At 67.7% G+C, this 13,890-nt stretch overlaps 3 protein-coding genes across 6 annotated transcripts; 2 read left to right on the top strand and 1 right to left on the bottom strand.

Moving 5' to 3' along the window:
- Positions 1 to 1,652: 1,652 nt before the first annotated feature.
- Positions 1,653 to 6,355, top strand: SEC14L2 (SEC14 like lipid binding 2). 4 transcript variants are annotated; one of them, XM_050906572.1, is made up of 12 exons: positions 1,653 to 1,706; positions 3,137 to 3,212; positions 3,323 to 3,366; positions 3,592 to 3,651; positions 3,757 to 3,945; positions 4,464 to 4,559; positions 4,803 to 4,863; positions 4,945 to 5,028; positions 5,230 to 5,336; positions 5,429 to 5,568; positions 5,669 to 5,838; positions 5,938 to 6,355. In XM_050906572.1, exons 1-12 carry the CDS (start codon positions 1,653 to 1,655, stop codon positions 6,087 to 6,089), a joined length of 1,233 nt encoding a protein of 410 aa, XP_050762529.1. In that variant the 3' UTR covers positions 6,090 to 6,355. The 4 variants fall into 4 exon arrangements, with proteins under 4 accessions (XP_050762529.1, XP_050762532.1, XP_050762530.1 ...); XM_050906575.1 differs by lacking the exons at positions 3,592 to 3,651; positions 3,757 to 3,945; XM_050906573.1 differs by lacking the exons at positions 1,653 to 1,706; positions 3,592 to 3,651 and having other exon boundaries at positions 3,157 to 3,212.
- A 508-nt stretch (positions 6,356 to 6,863) lies between these two features.
- MTFP1 (mitochondrial fission process 1) lies at positions 6,864 to 8,831 on the top strand. The gene is made up of 4 exons (XM_050906871.1): positions 6,864 to 6,915; positions 7,761 to 7,888; positions 7,972 to 8,204; positions 8,615 to 8,831. Exons 1-4 carry the CDS (start codon positions 6,864 to 6,866, stop codon positions 8,688 to 8,690), a joined length of 489 nt encoding a protein of 162 aa, XP_050762828.1. The 3' UTR covers positions 8,691 to 8,831.
- Positions 8,832 to 9,318: 487 nt separating this feature from the next.
- Positions 9,319 to 12,683, bottom strand: LOC127023037 (zona pellucida sperm-binding protein 3-like). Its single transcript, XM_050906924.1, has 8 exons — positions 12,649 to 12,683; positions 11,680 to 11,865; positions 10,930 to 11,110; positions 10,680 to 10,794; positions 10,404 to 10,477; positions 9,940 to 10,034; positions 9,769 to 9,849; positions 9,319 to 9,647 (listed from the first exon to the last, which is right to left on the bottom strand). The coding sequence occupies exons 2-8, from the start codon at positions 11,855 to 11,857 to the stop codon at positions 9,376 to 9,378; spliced, it is 996 nt and encodes a 331-aa protein (XP_050762881.1). The 5' UTR covers positions 11,858 to 11,865; positions 12,649 to 12,683; the 3' UTR covers positions 9,319 to 9,375.
- Positions 12,684 to 13,890: the final 1,207 nt, after the last annotated feature.

The raw sequence follows: 13,890 nt of genomic DNA, 5'->3' as shown, positions 1-13,890 counted from the left end.
GTCTGTGGGTGCCAGGGATGGGGCTATGGGACCCCTGCAGGGACCCCTTCTCCTGGCCAGGACCCCCTCCCCGGCTGGGGTCCCCCTCTCGGAGAGGTCCCCTCTCCCCAGGGAGCGAGGGCCACTGTCTGTGAACTGGCCGTGGGAGGGTGAGCCCGGTGTCCCTGGTGCCTCTGCCCTGTCCCCTGTCCCTGTCCCCTCTCCCCGGTGCCCTGCCCCTGCCCCGGTCCCTCACCCCTGTCCTCCAGCCCCTGCGCTGCGCTGTCACCCTGTCCCCGTCTCTGTCCCCTGCCCCACTTTCCATCCCTGTTCCCACATCTGTCCCCTGTCCCCATCACTGTCCCTCTCCCTGCCACCTGCCCCCGTATCAGCATTTCCCACCCCTGCCCCATGGCCCCATGCCCCCCATACCCGCCCCGTGTCCTCCCATACCCCCCCAGAGCCCCATACCCCACCGTGTCCCCCATACTCTCCCTACCCCCATACCCTCCTGTACCCTCCTTACCCCCCATAGCCCCATACCCCTCCATACCCCCCCATACCCTCCCGTGCCCCCCCATACTGCCCATAATCCCCATGCCCCTCTGTGTCCCGCATACCCCCCATGTCCCCCCATGTTGCCCATACCCCCCTATAGCCCCCATACCCCCATGCCCCCATACCCCCCTACAGCCCCCACACCCCCCTTTAGCCCCCATACCCGCCATGTCCCCCCGTGCCCCCATACCCCCCTATAGCCCCATACCCCCCATGTCCCCCATAACCTCCATAGCCCCCATACCTCCCATGTCCCCCCGTGCCCCCATACCCCCCATGTCCCCCATACCCCCCCATAGCCCCCATACCTCCCATGTTCCCCTGTGCCCCCATACCCCCCCATAGCCCCCATACCCCCCATGTCCCCCATAACCTCCATAGCCCCCATACCTCCCATGTCCCCCCGTGCCCCCATACCCCCCCATAGCCCCCATACTCCCCATGTCCCCCATAACCTCCATAGCCCCCATACCTCCCATGTCCCCCCGTGCCCCCATACCCCCCATAGCCCCCATACTCCCCATGTCCCCCATAACCTCCATAGCCCCCATACCTCCCATGTCCCCCCGTGCCCCCATAGCCCCCATACTCCCCATGTCCCCCATACCCCCCCATAGCCCCCATACCTCCCATGTCCCCCCGTGCCCCCATAGCCCCCATACTCCCCATGTCCCCCATACCCCCCATAGCCCCCATACCTCCCATGTCCCCCGTGCCCCCATACCCCCATACCCCCCCCATAGCCCCCATACTCCCCATGTCCCCCCATACCCCCCATAGCCCCCATACCCCCCCCCCCCCCCTACCCCCATACCCCCATGTGCCCCCGTGCCCCCATACCCCCCATAGACCCCATACCCGCCGTGTCCCCCGTGCCCCCATACCCCCCCATACCCCCGTGTCCCCCATACCCCCCGCCCCCCGCCCAGCTCTCGGGGCGGCGGCGGGGGGCGCTGACCGGGCGGGCAGGGGGCGGCGGGCAGGGTCCAAGGCCGGCCGGGGCGGGCCGGGGCGGGCCGGGGCGGGCCGGGGGAGGCGCTCCGGAGCCGCCGCAACCTGCCGCCGCCCCGGCCGCCCTCAGAGGCGGCGCATCCCCCAGCCGGGGCCGGGGCACCATGAGCGGCCGCGTCGGGGACCTCAGCCCGCGGCAGGCGGAGGCGCTGGCCCAGGTGAGCCGGTACCGGCAGCCGGGGGAGGCTGCGGGCGGGCGGGGGGCCGGGAGGAGCGGGGCCGGGCTCCCGGGGCCGGCCCCAGGCGCTCCTGCATCCGCTACCCTTCCGCGGCGATGGGCATCACCCCCCCACCCCACCCCCGCCGCTCCCGGCCCCGGTCCTGGGGTGCTCCCGCTGTCCCATCCCGCCGCCTCCACCCCCACGCCACCCCCCGGAGCCCAAACCCACGGGCTGGGCCCCCCCGCCGTGGCGCTGCCCACGGGGGAAGGACCGTCCTGGGTGGGTCCCGGAGGTCTCGCCAGCTGGATCATCCCACCGGCTGCCCCCCCGGGACCGGGCACCGGCGAGCCCCCCCATCCCTCTCCCATCCTTCCCGCTGGTCCCGCTGACGGCTGGGAAACCTCCCGCCCTGCCGCGGGGCTCCCGGGGCCAAGGATGCCGGCCGAACCGGCGGCCGTCACCCACCGTGGTGGCCACGCCACCCAAGGCCACTTCCAACGCCTTCACCGGCACCTTGCCGCGGCGCCAGGCTTTATTCCACCCCACCAAGAGGGCAACGCCGGCGACTTTATCTTATCGCCGCCTTTCCAACCCAACCAAACTCCGGCCGTGGGCGATGACCCCAGCGGGCTCCAGAGGCCGGGGGGCAGGAACAGGCACGGGGCGCGGAGCCGAAACCCTCCCGGTGCCAAGACGGCGACGGGTGGGCAGGAAAGGCAAGCTGCAAAACCCGTCCGCCAGCACCTTGTTTTTCTCAGGGTGAAGAAGCTAATCCCAGGTTTAATTACACCTAAATTCAGCTGGAGATAATCTAATCAGCCTCATTACAGGGAGGTCCTGGACTGGTACGGAGATTTGGACCGTAGCCTGGCGGGGTGAGCGGGGCCGCGTGCCCAGGGTGCCCCAGCTCCCCCAAATCCCCCCCCCCAGTTCTGCCCCCTGCCACCTTCCTGCCCGCTCCGGGCTGGCCAAGGGGGCTGTGACTCGCTGGGGTGTCACTGGAGCAGGGGGACCCGTGGTGACCGGCTCCATCCCAAAGGATGCCACCGGTGATGGCAGAGGAGGGGCCTGGTCTGCCTGGTCCCTGCAGGGTGAGGGTGCCGGCGGGACCCTCTCTGGGGGGAGCCGGGTGGGTGGCAGCACCCACTCACACCCTTGCGTGAGGGGACCGGCTTGGGGACACCGGGTGCTTGGTGGCTGGCCTGGGGATGGCCCCCTGCCAGGGAGGAGAGTGGAGACCGGCCGCTCGTCACGGCTACACGTGGTGGCAGGGATGGGGCACGGGGTGTCCCTTCTCTCCTGGGACAGTCCCAGTCCTGGCTGGGTCTTCTTTTTGGGGGGGACAGGGAGGGGACAAACCTCCAGCCTTGTGGCTTTTGGGGTGGGAGCGGGGACCCCTCCGCCAACGGTCCCTCTTCTCCCCGCAGTTTCGGGAGAACCTGCAGGACGTGCTGCCCTCCCTGCCCTCCCAGGACGACTATTTCCTCCTGAAATGGCTCCGAGGTATCCCCGGGGGGGGACACATGTCGGGGGGGGGGGCTGGAAGAGCCCATGGGGGGGGCTGTGGAGCTGGGGGGGCTGGCGGCGGGGCTGAGCTCTCTGCTCTCTTGCAGCACGCTGCTTCGACCTGCCCAAGTCGGAGGCGATGCTCCGCAAGGTGAGAGGGGCACCCTGCTTTTTGGGGGGACCCCGCCATACTGCCGTCAAGCTCCCAGTTGTCACCTGGGATGGGACAGCGTGCCACGGGCCACAGCCCACCCCCTCTCTCCCAATAAGGGTGACCTGCCCATGGGGTGCACCCCATCCCATGGGATGGAGGAGGGGGGGGGTGTCCCCAAATCCCCTCACCCTGGCTTGCTCTGCCCCCCCCCCCACCTCGCAGCACGTCGAGGTCCGCAAGCACATGGACGCCGACAACATCATCGCCTGGGAGGCCCCCGAGGTGGGTGTCCCCAGCCCTGGGGGTGGGTGTCCCTGGAGGGGACTGTCTCCCCTGGCCCGGGGGGGGGTGGTGCGTGGTCCCCCTGAGCCCCCCGTGCTCCCGCAGGTGATCAGGAAATACATGTCAGGGGGGATGTGCGGCTACGACCGGGAGGGCAGCCCCATCTGGTACGAGATCATCGGGCCGCTGGATGCCAAGGGCCTGCTCTTCTCCGCCTCCAAGCAGGACCTGCTCAAGAACAAGTTCCGCGACTGCGAGGTGCTGCGGCGCGAGTGCGAGCAGCAGAGCCAGAAGGTGGGCGCCTGCCTGCCCGCACCCTGCCTGCCTGCACCCTACCCTGCCTGCCCGCGCCCTGCCAGCCCCACCAGCCCATCTCCCCACCGTCCCCACCAATCCGCGTCCCTGCCAGCCCCATAAGTCCACATCTGGTCCGTCCCCACAACCCCATGTTCTCCCCAGCCCTACAGCTCCGCAGCCAGTCCATCCCCACCAGCCCTGCCAGCCCCACAAGTCCCACGTCCTCTCCTTCCCGCCCCAGACCATGTCCCTGCCAGCCCCACTTACAAGTCCATGTCCTCTCCATCCCCACCAGCCCATGTCCCCGCTGTCCCCCAGCCCCTGTCCCCGTCCCAGCACCCACACCAGCCCGCGATGCCCCTTCTCCCCACGCCAACACTTGGGAGGAGGCTCTGGCCAGGGGGGGACCAGCCCATCGGGGACCACCCTGTCCCCGGGGCTGGCCGGGAGCCCCCCTCCCGCGGATCCCTGCAGGGGCCGGGCGCTGCCTGAGCCCCACCGTCCTCCCATCCCAGCTGGGCAAGAAGATCGAGATGGTGCTGATGGTCTATGACTGCGAGGGCCTGGGCTTGAAGCACCTCTGGAAGCCAGCCGTGGACACGTACGGGGAGGTGAGGGGCTCCCCGCTTTACCCCCCCCCCCCATTCCCCACCCGGGGACCGCAGCCATCCCCAGGCTGTGGCCGTCCCCAGGCTGCAGTGGTGACACAGAGATCCGGGCTGACTCACGGCCCCGAGGGATGATGCAAGAGCAGGTCCCTGCCAGTGCCCCGCACCCCCCCGTGCTCCCCCACTCCGTGCCCTGGTGGGTACGTGGGATGGGAGGACGACCTGAAGCTCTCCCTGTCCCTGCAGCTCCTGTCCATGTTCGAGGAGAATTACCCCGAGTCCCTCAAGCGCCTGTTTATCGTGAAGGGTGAGTTCGGCCCCGGGGGTCCCGCTCCCCTCGTCCGGGTGCTGACCCCCACCCTAACGCCCCACGTCTGCCCCCCCCCAGCCCCCAAGATCTTCCCCGTGGCCTACAACCTCGTCAAGCACTTCCTGAGCGAGGACACCCGCAAGAAGGTCGTGGTCCTGGGATGTGAGTCCTGACCCCCTTCCTGGGGTGTCCCCGGCTGGGGGCGGGGGGGGTGCAGTAGAAGCTGAAAACAGGGTGCCATGTCCCCTCTGCTTTCGTCCCACCCAGAGGTGAAACCCCAACCCCGGGGGGGTCCCCGGTTGGGCTGGGGCTCCCCACAGGGGTCACAGCCCCCCCAAACCCCGCTGTCCTCCACCCCACCAGCCAACTGGAAGGAGGTCCTGCAGAAGTACATTGACCCCGGGCAGATCCCAGTGGAGTACGGGGGCACCCTGACGGACCCCGACGGGGACCCCAAGTGCCAGAGCAAGGTAGGGGAAGCCCCCCTCCCTCTGCCTCGGGGTTCCTTGGGGTTGCACGGGTGGTTTCCCCCATACCCACGTCCATCTCCATCCCCTTCCAGATCAACTACGGGGGGGACGTGCCCCAGCACTACTACGTGCGGGACCAGCTGGCACAGCAGTACGAGCACACGGTGGTGGTCAACCGCGGCTCGTCCCACCAGGTCGAGTACGAGATCCTCTTCCCCGGCTGCGTCCTCAGGTGAGGAAGGGCCTCCATGCCACGGGGAGGGGGGGGGAACGACACAACGGCGGGTGCCCCCAGCCCCGCTGTGGGACTCTGCCGGCTTTTTCCGGCACAGGTGGCAGTTCAGGTCGGAGGGAGCCGACGTGGGTTTCGGGGTGTACCTGAAGACCAAGATCGGGGAGCGGCAGCGGGCGGGCGAAATGACCGAGGTCTACCCCAACCAACGCTACAACTCCCACATGGTGCCCGAGGACGGCTCCCTCACCTGCTCCACGCCCGGCATCTGTGAGCGCGTCCCCCTTCCCCGGGGTGCTGAGGGGACCCCCCGGGGTGCTCCCCGTCTTCCTGACACCCCCGTCTTCCTGACACCCCGTCTTCCTGCAGACGTCCTGCGCTTTGACAACACCTACAGCTACCTCCACGCCAAGAAGGTGAGCTACAGCGTGGAGGTGCTGCTGCCCGACGCCGCCTCCGCCCAGCAGATCCAGAAGCTGGGGGACAGGCTCAGCGAGGTGGCCCTCAACCACGGCCCCTAGCGACGGCACCCCCCCCACGGCCCCAGGTCCCCCCCCACACCGCAGGGGACCCCGAGGACCCACAGCTGGGCAGGCGCCTGCTCTGTGCCCCCAGGATGGCCGGATCCCCCCCTCCAGCGCGGCGGCCGGGAAGATGGAGAAAGGGGGGGCTGAGCCCCCAGAGCTCACAGACTGAGGCGGGGGGCTGAGCGGGGCCGGAGGGGGCCGGAGCGCCCGGGGTCCCCCCCTCTCTGTGCCTTATGTGGGTCCTGTGCCCATCCGCTGCTGCGTGGGGTGGGGGGAGTAAAGGGATGGACTGAGCTGGGTCTCCTCTGGTTTTTGTCCCCCAGCCCCATAACTGCTCCTTGCTGCCCCATAACCGGCCCCTGCTGCCCCCTTTGCTGCCATAACCAGGCCTGCTGCCCCCCCTTCAAACCCATAACCGGCCCCTGCTGCCCCCTCAGCCCCATAACCAGGCCTGCTGCCCCTTCCAGCCCCATAACCAGGCCTACAGCCCCTCTCCAGCCCCATAACCGGCCTGCGCCCCCTCAGCCCCACATCCCGCCCACGTGACCGCCGGTGACGCAGGGCAGCGGGGCCCGCCCCCGCCGCGGGGGTCACGTGTGCAGCCAGGCCCCGCCCCGCCGCCCGCCGCCATCTCGCAGCCGGGCGGAGGCCGCGCCCGGCGAATTCCCGCCCTGCGCCGGCGCGCGCCGCGGGGCGGGGTCTGGTGACGCGCTCTCGGGGGCGGGGCGGGCTCGGGCGGAGGCGGCGGCGGCGGCGGGCGCGCGCGCCATGGGGGCGCCGGAGCGCGACCTCTACCGGGACACGTGGGTCCGCTACCTGGGTGAGCACCGGCACCGGGCACCGCGCCGGGCACCGGCACCCGGCACCGGGCACTTGACACCGGGTACCGGCCGCCGCGCGGGTACCGGGCACTGACACCCGGTACCGGGTACCGGACACTTGTCCTTGGGCACTGACACCGGGTACCGGCATCGCGCACCGGGCACTGCACCGGGTGCCGGGCACTTGACACCGGGTACCGGCACCGTGCACCGCGCCGGGTACCGGGTACTTGACACCAGGTACCGGCACCATGCACTGCACCAGGTACCAGGCACCGGCACTGTGCACTGACACCGGGTACTGCACCGGGTACCGGGTGCTGACACCCGGCACCGACACCAGGTACCAGTACCGGGTACCAGCACTGCACACCGAGCACTGGCACTGGGTACCGGTACTGCACACCAGGGAGCGGTACCGCACTCCACACCGGGTAATGGCACTGCACACCGGCGCCGATACCGGGTACCAGCACCACACACCGGGCACCGACACCAGGTGCTGGCACCGCTACCGGTCACTGTCACCAGTACTGTGCACCAGCACCATGCACTGACACTAAGTACCAGTACCAGTCACTGGCACCAGTACTGGCACTGGGTACTAGTCACAGACACCAGTACCAGCACCGGGTGCTGTCACTGGTCACCGGCAGCCCAGCCGTCGCGGTGGCAGCGGGCGTCCAAGGTGACCCGGCTGCTCCAAACCCCCTCGTGCAGGGTCCGTCCCTGCTGCCAGCCCTCCCTGCTCCCGCTGGCACGGGGACACCCCGGGGGGGACATGGGGACACCCACGGGGGACATGGCTGGCCCCCAGCCCCGCTGACGCCCTCCCGACCCCCAGGTTACGCCAACGAGGTGGGCGAATCCTTCCGCCCGCTGGTGCCGGTGCAGGTGGTGTGGGCCAGCTACGGCGTGGCCACCGCCTACGTGACCGCCGACGCCATCGACAAGGGCCGGAGAGCTGCCGCCGTGAGTGTCACCCCCTCCCCACCCCCCCGCAAGCTGCTCCCCCCCCCCACCCCCGTACTGACCCCCCCCCCCCGTCCCCCCAGGCCCACGCACAGGACCCCGCACAGGCCACGCGGGTGGGGGTGGCCGTGGTGGACACCTTCGTCTGGCAGAGCCTGGCCTCGGTGGCCATCCCCGGCCTCACCATCAACCGCCTCTGCGCCGCCTCGCTGGCCCTGCTGGGTGCCCTCACCCGCTGGCCCCTGCCCCTCCGCCGGTGGACCACCACCGCCCTGGGGCTGGCCGCCATCCCCATCATCATCACCCCCATCGACAGGTAAGGGGGGGGGACACCCCCTCGGGGACAAGCGGGTACCACCACCCCATCCCTGCATCCCGGGGCGGAGCGCTTCTCCTCCCAAGGGAGCTGGTCCCAGTACGGACTCGGGGCTGGGTGGGGGGAGCACAGGGTGACTGGGGGCGAGGGGGGATGTCCCCATCCCAAGGGGCTTTGCCGGGGTCCGGCCGGGACACGGCCCTGCGGGGATGGAGATTAGCAGGAGCCGGGGATTAGCGAGGTGAGGCTGCGCTAAGCCTGGTTTTGGTAGGGCTGGGGCCTCGGTGACGTTAGGGACGGGGTCCCGGGGGATTAGGAATGGCTCCAGCCAGCCCTCCCCTCATCGCCGCCAATTAACCGTACCCCCAGGGAACCCCCCGGGACCCCGCTGACCCCCTCTCCTGCCACAGGACCGTGGATTTCCTGATGGACTCCAGCCTCCGCAAGCTCTACGGGGCACCGGGAGAGCCCCCGGCCCCACACTGAGCCCCGCCCCCCCCGGTCTGGGGAAACTGAGGCACGCTGCTGATTTTGGGGTGCTGTGACCCAGCTACTGTGAACCCTCGCTCTGGTGATGGCCCTGGAGCGGCCACCCTGCCCCATGGCTGGTCCTAATAAACCATTTCAAGCCTGACCCTGTGCTGGGTAATGCTGGGGTACCGCGGCCATGCCAGAGCTGGGAGGGACCCATTGCCGTGTCCCCTCCTGGGTGGGGGACACATGGGGGACTGGCTGGGTCCCAACCCCTGGGGGATCTCCACCCTGAGATGGCAGGGGGGGTCCCTGCCCACCCAGAGCAGCCCCGATCACCCCACCAGCACCCTCAGGTCCTAGCTGGAACCCCTCCATCGCCACTACCAGCCTCATGGGACATCCTGGGGACCGTCCCCAAGGAGCTGCCACCGTGTCCAAAGATCTTCAGCGGTGCCTCCAGGGACCTAACTCCCCCCCCCGTGCCCTCCCCAGCCAGGAGCCACCAAGCTCCAGCACCACGGGCCGGGGGCCACGCCACCGCGCCTGGAAGCCGCATCTCCTGGTACCAGGAGATGCGGCTTCCAGGCGCGGTGGCGTGGCCCCCGGCCCGTGGTGGCGTCCACGTGGTACCACCAGGAGAAATGTTAGAGAAAAGAAAAAACCACGCCTTTTATTGGGGAGGAAGGGGGTCACCGGCTCACGCCGAGCCCTGTGCCAGGCTGCGGTAGTCTGGACCCACCTCACCCCCTTTCTCCCATTCCCTGGAGACCAGGGCCCCCACCACGCTCTGCAGCTCGGCGTGGAAGGGACACTGCCGCCTCGGCCGCCGCCGGCGCTGCCGGTGCTTGACCAGGCGCCAGGCAGCCAAGGCCAGCCCCAGCAGACCCCCCACCAGGGTGGCTGCCACCACGGCGCTGCCCACCAGGGCCAGCCCAGCCAGCAGGAACCTCTTCACCGTGCGGCACGGTGCTGGGGACGGCAAAAAAAAAAAAAAAACCCACCCCACCAAAACAGGGGGTTCAGAGGTTGCTTTGGCACCTAGGATGGTGGGTTTGGGGCTGTGGGGAGAGGGTTGGGGGTGTCCGCTCACCTTCATACCATGGCACCTTCTCCTTCTGCACCAGCAATGGTCCAACCGTCTCCTGGTGAAGTGTGCCCTCTCCCGGGAACCCTGTGGGAGGACATGGCCAATACAGCCAGCCCCAGGACCCCCCCCAAGACCCCAAAACCATGTAGGGCCACCACATCCCAGCCCTGGTACCTGGCAGGTCTCCAGGGAAGGTGTCACCAGGGGGACAGCCGGTGTCACAGCAGTGGCACAGGGCGCTCCGGGAAGGGTCCTCTGCATTGTGCCAGCTGGGAGGAGAGGACAGAGCTGGAGCGGTCTAGGGGTCCCCAGCCTCCACCGCAAGACCCACGTGGTGCCGTGCCAGCAGGTCCCTCCAGGTCTTGGCCTGGACCTTAGTCTTCAGGTCTCGGCCACCCCAGAGGAGATGTCCCCCAGGTGACACCAAGCACCTCTCCAATTCATCTGCACCAGGAGGGAGCCAGGACCTGTGGTGATGCTGCCTGGCTACCACAGGAGAAGAGGTGGCATCCAGAGCACGGTGGGGTGGCTTGGCCCCCCCGATGGGTCCCCTTGACAAGTGGTTTCTGCTCCCAAAGCACCCATGGGTGCTTGGGTGCTAGGGCACTGCAGAAAGCCTGCACCGGGGACGAGCTTACCTGGCCGTGGCTTGGCTGTAGAAGCAGGACCTGGCGCCGTGCCGCCACGCCGTCAACAGGCAGTGCACGTAGACCTGCCGAGACACCAGCCCCGGGCAGGGCATGCCACCACCACGTCTTTACTCGAGGACCGTGCTCTCCTCCCACCCAACCCCGTGGGGCTGAGACCACCCCACCGGGGAGCAGGATGGCCCAGGAGGGACAGCGCTTTGGGAGCCCCAGGTCATCCCCCATAGGGCCTCCGTCCCACCACCAAGGTTATCACCCCAACCTCACCTCCACCTCCTCGGGCTCATCCTCCAGCACAGGGGCCGGGATGGTGAGCCGGAGGGCAGACACCCCTCTCTGGTGCTGGACAGCCACGCTCCCCAGCTTCTGCCCGTGCAGGCACCTGAGGCAGGAGAGCAACACAGGGACGTTCCCAGGCTGTCTCCAGGCCCTGGACATCCCTCCCCATCAGGAGGTCTTGCAGGAGCTCAGGGTGCCTGGAGCAGCAGTCGCCACCTCCCGCCCCACGGGCACTGACCCACGGCTGTTCACCACCATGAAGACCCTCCTGGAGTGTCCCGGCTGCTCCGAGCTGGTCCCGTAGCACTGGTCCACGTAGATCTTCAGGGAGATGCCAGGACTGAAGTCGACCCTGGCCTCCAGGCGGATGGCAGAGCCAGGGCTGAGCACCAGCGGCTTCTTCATGGCACTGGGGTCCCCTGAAGGAGAAGGGAGGGTGGGTTCAGTGTGACACCCCCAAACCTGTCCCACCACAGACAGGGACATCAGACATGTCCCAGATCACCACCCATAGGTGTCTTTGCCTCCACCCCTGTGAGGTGGGTGCCTGCCTGCAGCTCCCCAGTTTCAGAGCCCAACCCCTGTCCCTGGAAGCCAAGAGCTGTCCTGGCTCTGTCACCCCAGCCTGGCTTCCCTGCCTGCTCTCCAGAGCTACAGCACATTCCTGGTCCCCCCCACGGAGCCAAGAGAGACCATGTCACCCATCAGAATGACAAGGGGCAGCTGACCCCCAAAAATCTAATCATGGTGTCAAGCACAGGATTGGGAACATCTCAAAGCACCACCATCCAAAGCCCTACACCCTCTGCAAGACTGGGAGGGGAGGTCCTGCAGGGATGGCCACCTTCTCCTGGTGGGCCCTCGTGCTGAGGCCAGCCAGCAGAAAGCACTGGGTGCTGCTGGTCAAGCCCAGGGGGCTTGGCTGGACCCATCCCATGGTCTCATCCCCGAAAGGTGGCACCCAACACAAGACCAAGATGGCACTCACCATCCAGGAGCCTCAAGGTGAAGTTCATGATGGGCTCTTCCGAGCGGGGGTGAGCACGAGCCCCACCAGGCACGGTGGCAGCAGCAAGCACTGAGGCAGCAGCCCTTGTCCCCGTGCCTGAGAACACCACTGGAGCCACCACCGTGTGACCGGAGGACTCTGAATCAGCTGGAGCCATGGTGGTCCCTGCAGCAAGGGGAGGGTTTAGCCAGTGGGGCTGAGTGTGCAGCAGCTGGAGCAGCGTGTCCCAGGCACAGTGGGGACATCCAGGACCTCAGATGTCCCCGGCACTCGTGGAGGGCAGGTGGCAGCAGCACAAAGGAGGGGAGAGCACCCAGGAGCTCAGCTGGGTTTGGGCACATCAGGGTGCTCCTCCATCCCCAGCTCCCCCAGACCTCAGTGGCCAGGCCCTGGCATGGGACCACTGTAGTCGCTGTGGTGGTGGGTGCTAGAGGAGGGGGTGCTCCACAAGGGTCTCCACAGCCCTCCCAAAATGCAAGGTTAGGTGTCCCCAGCCACCTCAGCACCAGGCATGCCTGGGAGCAGACGGGCTGCACCAAGAGCATTCCCCAGTACCGTCACCCTGGCCAAGGCTGGGGACAGACCAGGAGCTGCTCGTGGGATGGGAGACCATTGCCAGCACCCATGTACCCCACCAGTGGTTCTAGTCCCCCCACCCAAACCAGATCCTTATGGACCTGTTGGGACCTGGGGGCACAAGGAGCTCCTGGCAAGCCCCCTTGCTCCAGCCACACATCCCCAGAACACAGGCTCATTTTAGGAAGTCTCCTCTCCACCGAGAAGGCCTGTACCAGCAGGTCCAGGAGGGCATTAGGAACCAGCACTGGGCAAAATCAAGGGGCACCCACCACCCTCCTGCACCCAGACACGGGTGCCACCACCCACCTCCCCCAGTACAACCAGCGGGGGGACCGAGGGGAGCAGCCAGGGGGTCCCAGCCCCACTCACCTGCCACCCCCAGCACAGCCTCACACACCAACACCCACCAGCACAGCCCCATCCTCAGCGAGCAGCAGCCCCAGCCCCAGCCCCTGGGGGCCTTTAAAGACCAGGGCTGGGTGCCAACGGGCCCCAGCTGGTGCTGCCGGGTTTTGGGGATTTGCTTGATTTTCTCTGCAGTCAGTCAGCGGTCCCGCGCGTGAGGCTGGTCCTACACACCATCCCAGTCCCACCACAAGGATCTGCACCCATCGCTCAGTCCCCGTTCCATCATGCAGTCTGAGCCCCATCACGCAGTCTGGTCCTGCATGTGGTCCTGGTCCTCAGCAAGGTCCAGGTCCCACTGCTTGGTCCCATATCCACCACTTAGTCCTGATCCCATGCATGGTGCTGGTCCCACCATGTAGTTTTGGTCCTGCGTGTGGTCTTGGTCCAACCAGTTTGCCTCGATCCCAGTTGCACCATATGGTCTGGTCCCACCACTCAGTCTTGGTCCCGTGGATGTTCCTGGTCCCACCCCATGGTACGGTCCCACCCCATGATCCTACACATGGTCCTAGGCCCATCACACTTTTGATCCCACTACTCAGTCATGATCCCATGCATGATCCCGGTCCCATCACACAGTCCTGGTCCCCAGTGCACCATTCTTGTCCCCTTATGGTCCTGCTTGTAGCCCCAGCCCCAGTCCCACTACACAATCCTGGACCCAGAGTCCCAGCTTGGTCCCATTTATTGAGAATAAAAGCCCGTAGGAGGAGGCTGCTGGGTGCTGGGATGGGGGACTTCAGCAGGAGGACTTTCCTTCCACCCTTCGGGCCCAGGCCAGTGCAGAGCTGCTGCTCCCCACCCCGGGGCTCGCTGCTGGCCACTCTCCAGGACAGGCAGCCCGGGGGGCACAGGCAGCCCGGTTGGGGACAGCAGTTTGGTCACAGCCAGGACAGAGACCTGGTGAAGCACACGTGTCCCTGGCTCCTACCTGTCTCAGATGGCCCCAGAATCCCATCACAGCCCCCTCTGTGTGGGTTGACCTGGTGGCCTGGGCACAGAGGGACACGGAGCGTGTCCCCATGGGGACGTCATCCCAGGTGGGCTGTGCAGCCGACCTCCCGCCTCGGAAGGGGCTTTTCCATCCCCACATCCGCAGAGGCAACCGGTGGCCGAGGTGGGATTTGGCACCTGCTCCCAGCAGGAGACCTCAGCATGTCATGGGAGACACCTGGGACCTCAGGGAAGTGCCCCAAGCTCTGT

This window comes from Gymnogyps californianus, chromosome 16 (assembly GCF_018139145.2).
Source record: "Gymnogyps californianus isolate 813 chromosome 16, ASM1813914v2, whole genome shotgun sequence".
NCBI lineage: Eukaryota > Metazoa > Chordata > Aves > Accipitriformes > Cathartidae > Gymnogyps > Gymnogyps californianus.
Note: the sequence above shows the minus strand (reverse complement) of the source record. Positions and strands in the feature narration are given on the sequence as shown.

Excerpts from the sequence above, each read along its gene's own strand:
- MTFP1 (XM_050906871.1), top strand. The coding sequence starts at position 6,864 with ATGGGGGCGCCGGAGCGCGACCTCTACCGGGACACGTGGGTCCGCTAC. Across the intron at positions 6,916-7,760 it reads CACGTGGGTCCGCTACCTGG|GTTACGCCAACGAGGTGGGC; the intron begins GTGAGCACCGGC and ends CCCGACCCCCAG. Across the intron at positions 8,205-8,614 it reads ATCATCACCCCCATCGACAG|GACCGTGGATTTCCTGATGG; the intron begins GTAAGGGGGGGG and ends CTCCTGCCACAG.
- LOC127023037 (XM_050906924.1), bottom strand. The coding sequence starts at position 11,857 with ATGGCTCCAGCTGATTCAGAGTCCTCCGGTCACACGGTGGTGGCTCCA. Across the intron at positions 11,111-11,679 it reads CACCTTGAGGCTCCTGGATG|GGGACCCCAGTGCCATGAAG; the intron begins GTGAGTGCCATC and ends CTTCTCCTTCAG. Across the intron at positions 9,850-9,939 it reads CTTCCCTGGAGACCTGCCAG|GGTTCCCGGGAGAGGGCACA; the intron begins GTACCAGGGCTG and ends GTCCTCCCACAG.
- SEC14L2 (XM_050906572.1), top strand. The coding sequence starts at position 1,653 with ATGAGCGGCCGCGTCGGGGACCTCAGCCCGCGGCAGGCGGAGGCGCTG. Across the intron at positions 1,707-3,136 it reads AGGCGGAGGCGCTGGCCCAG|TTTCGGGAGAACCTGCAGGA; the intron begins GTGAGCCGGTAC and ends TTCTCCCCGCAG. Across the intron at positions 3,946-4,463 it reads GCGAGCAGCAGAGCCAGAAG|CTGGGCAAGAAGATCGAGAT; the intron begins GTGGGCGCCTGC and ends CTCCCATCCCAG.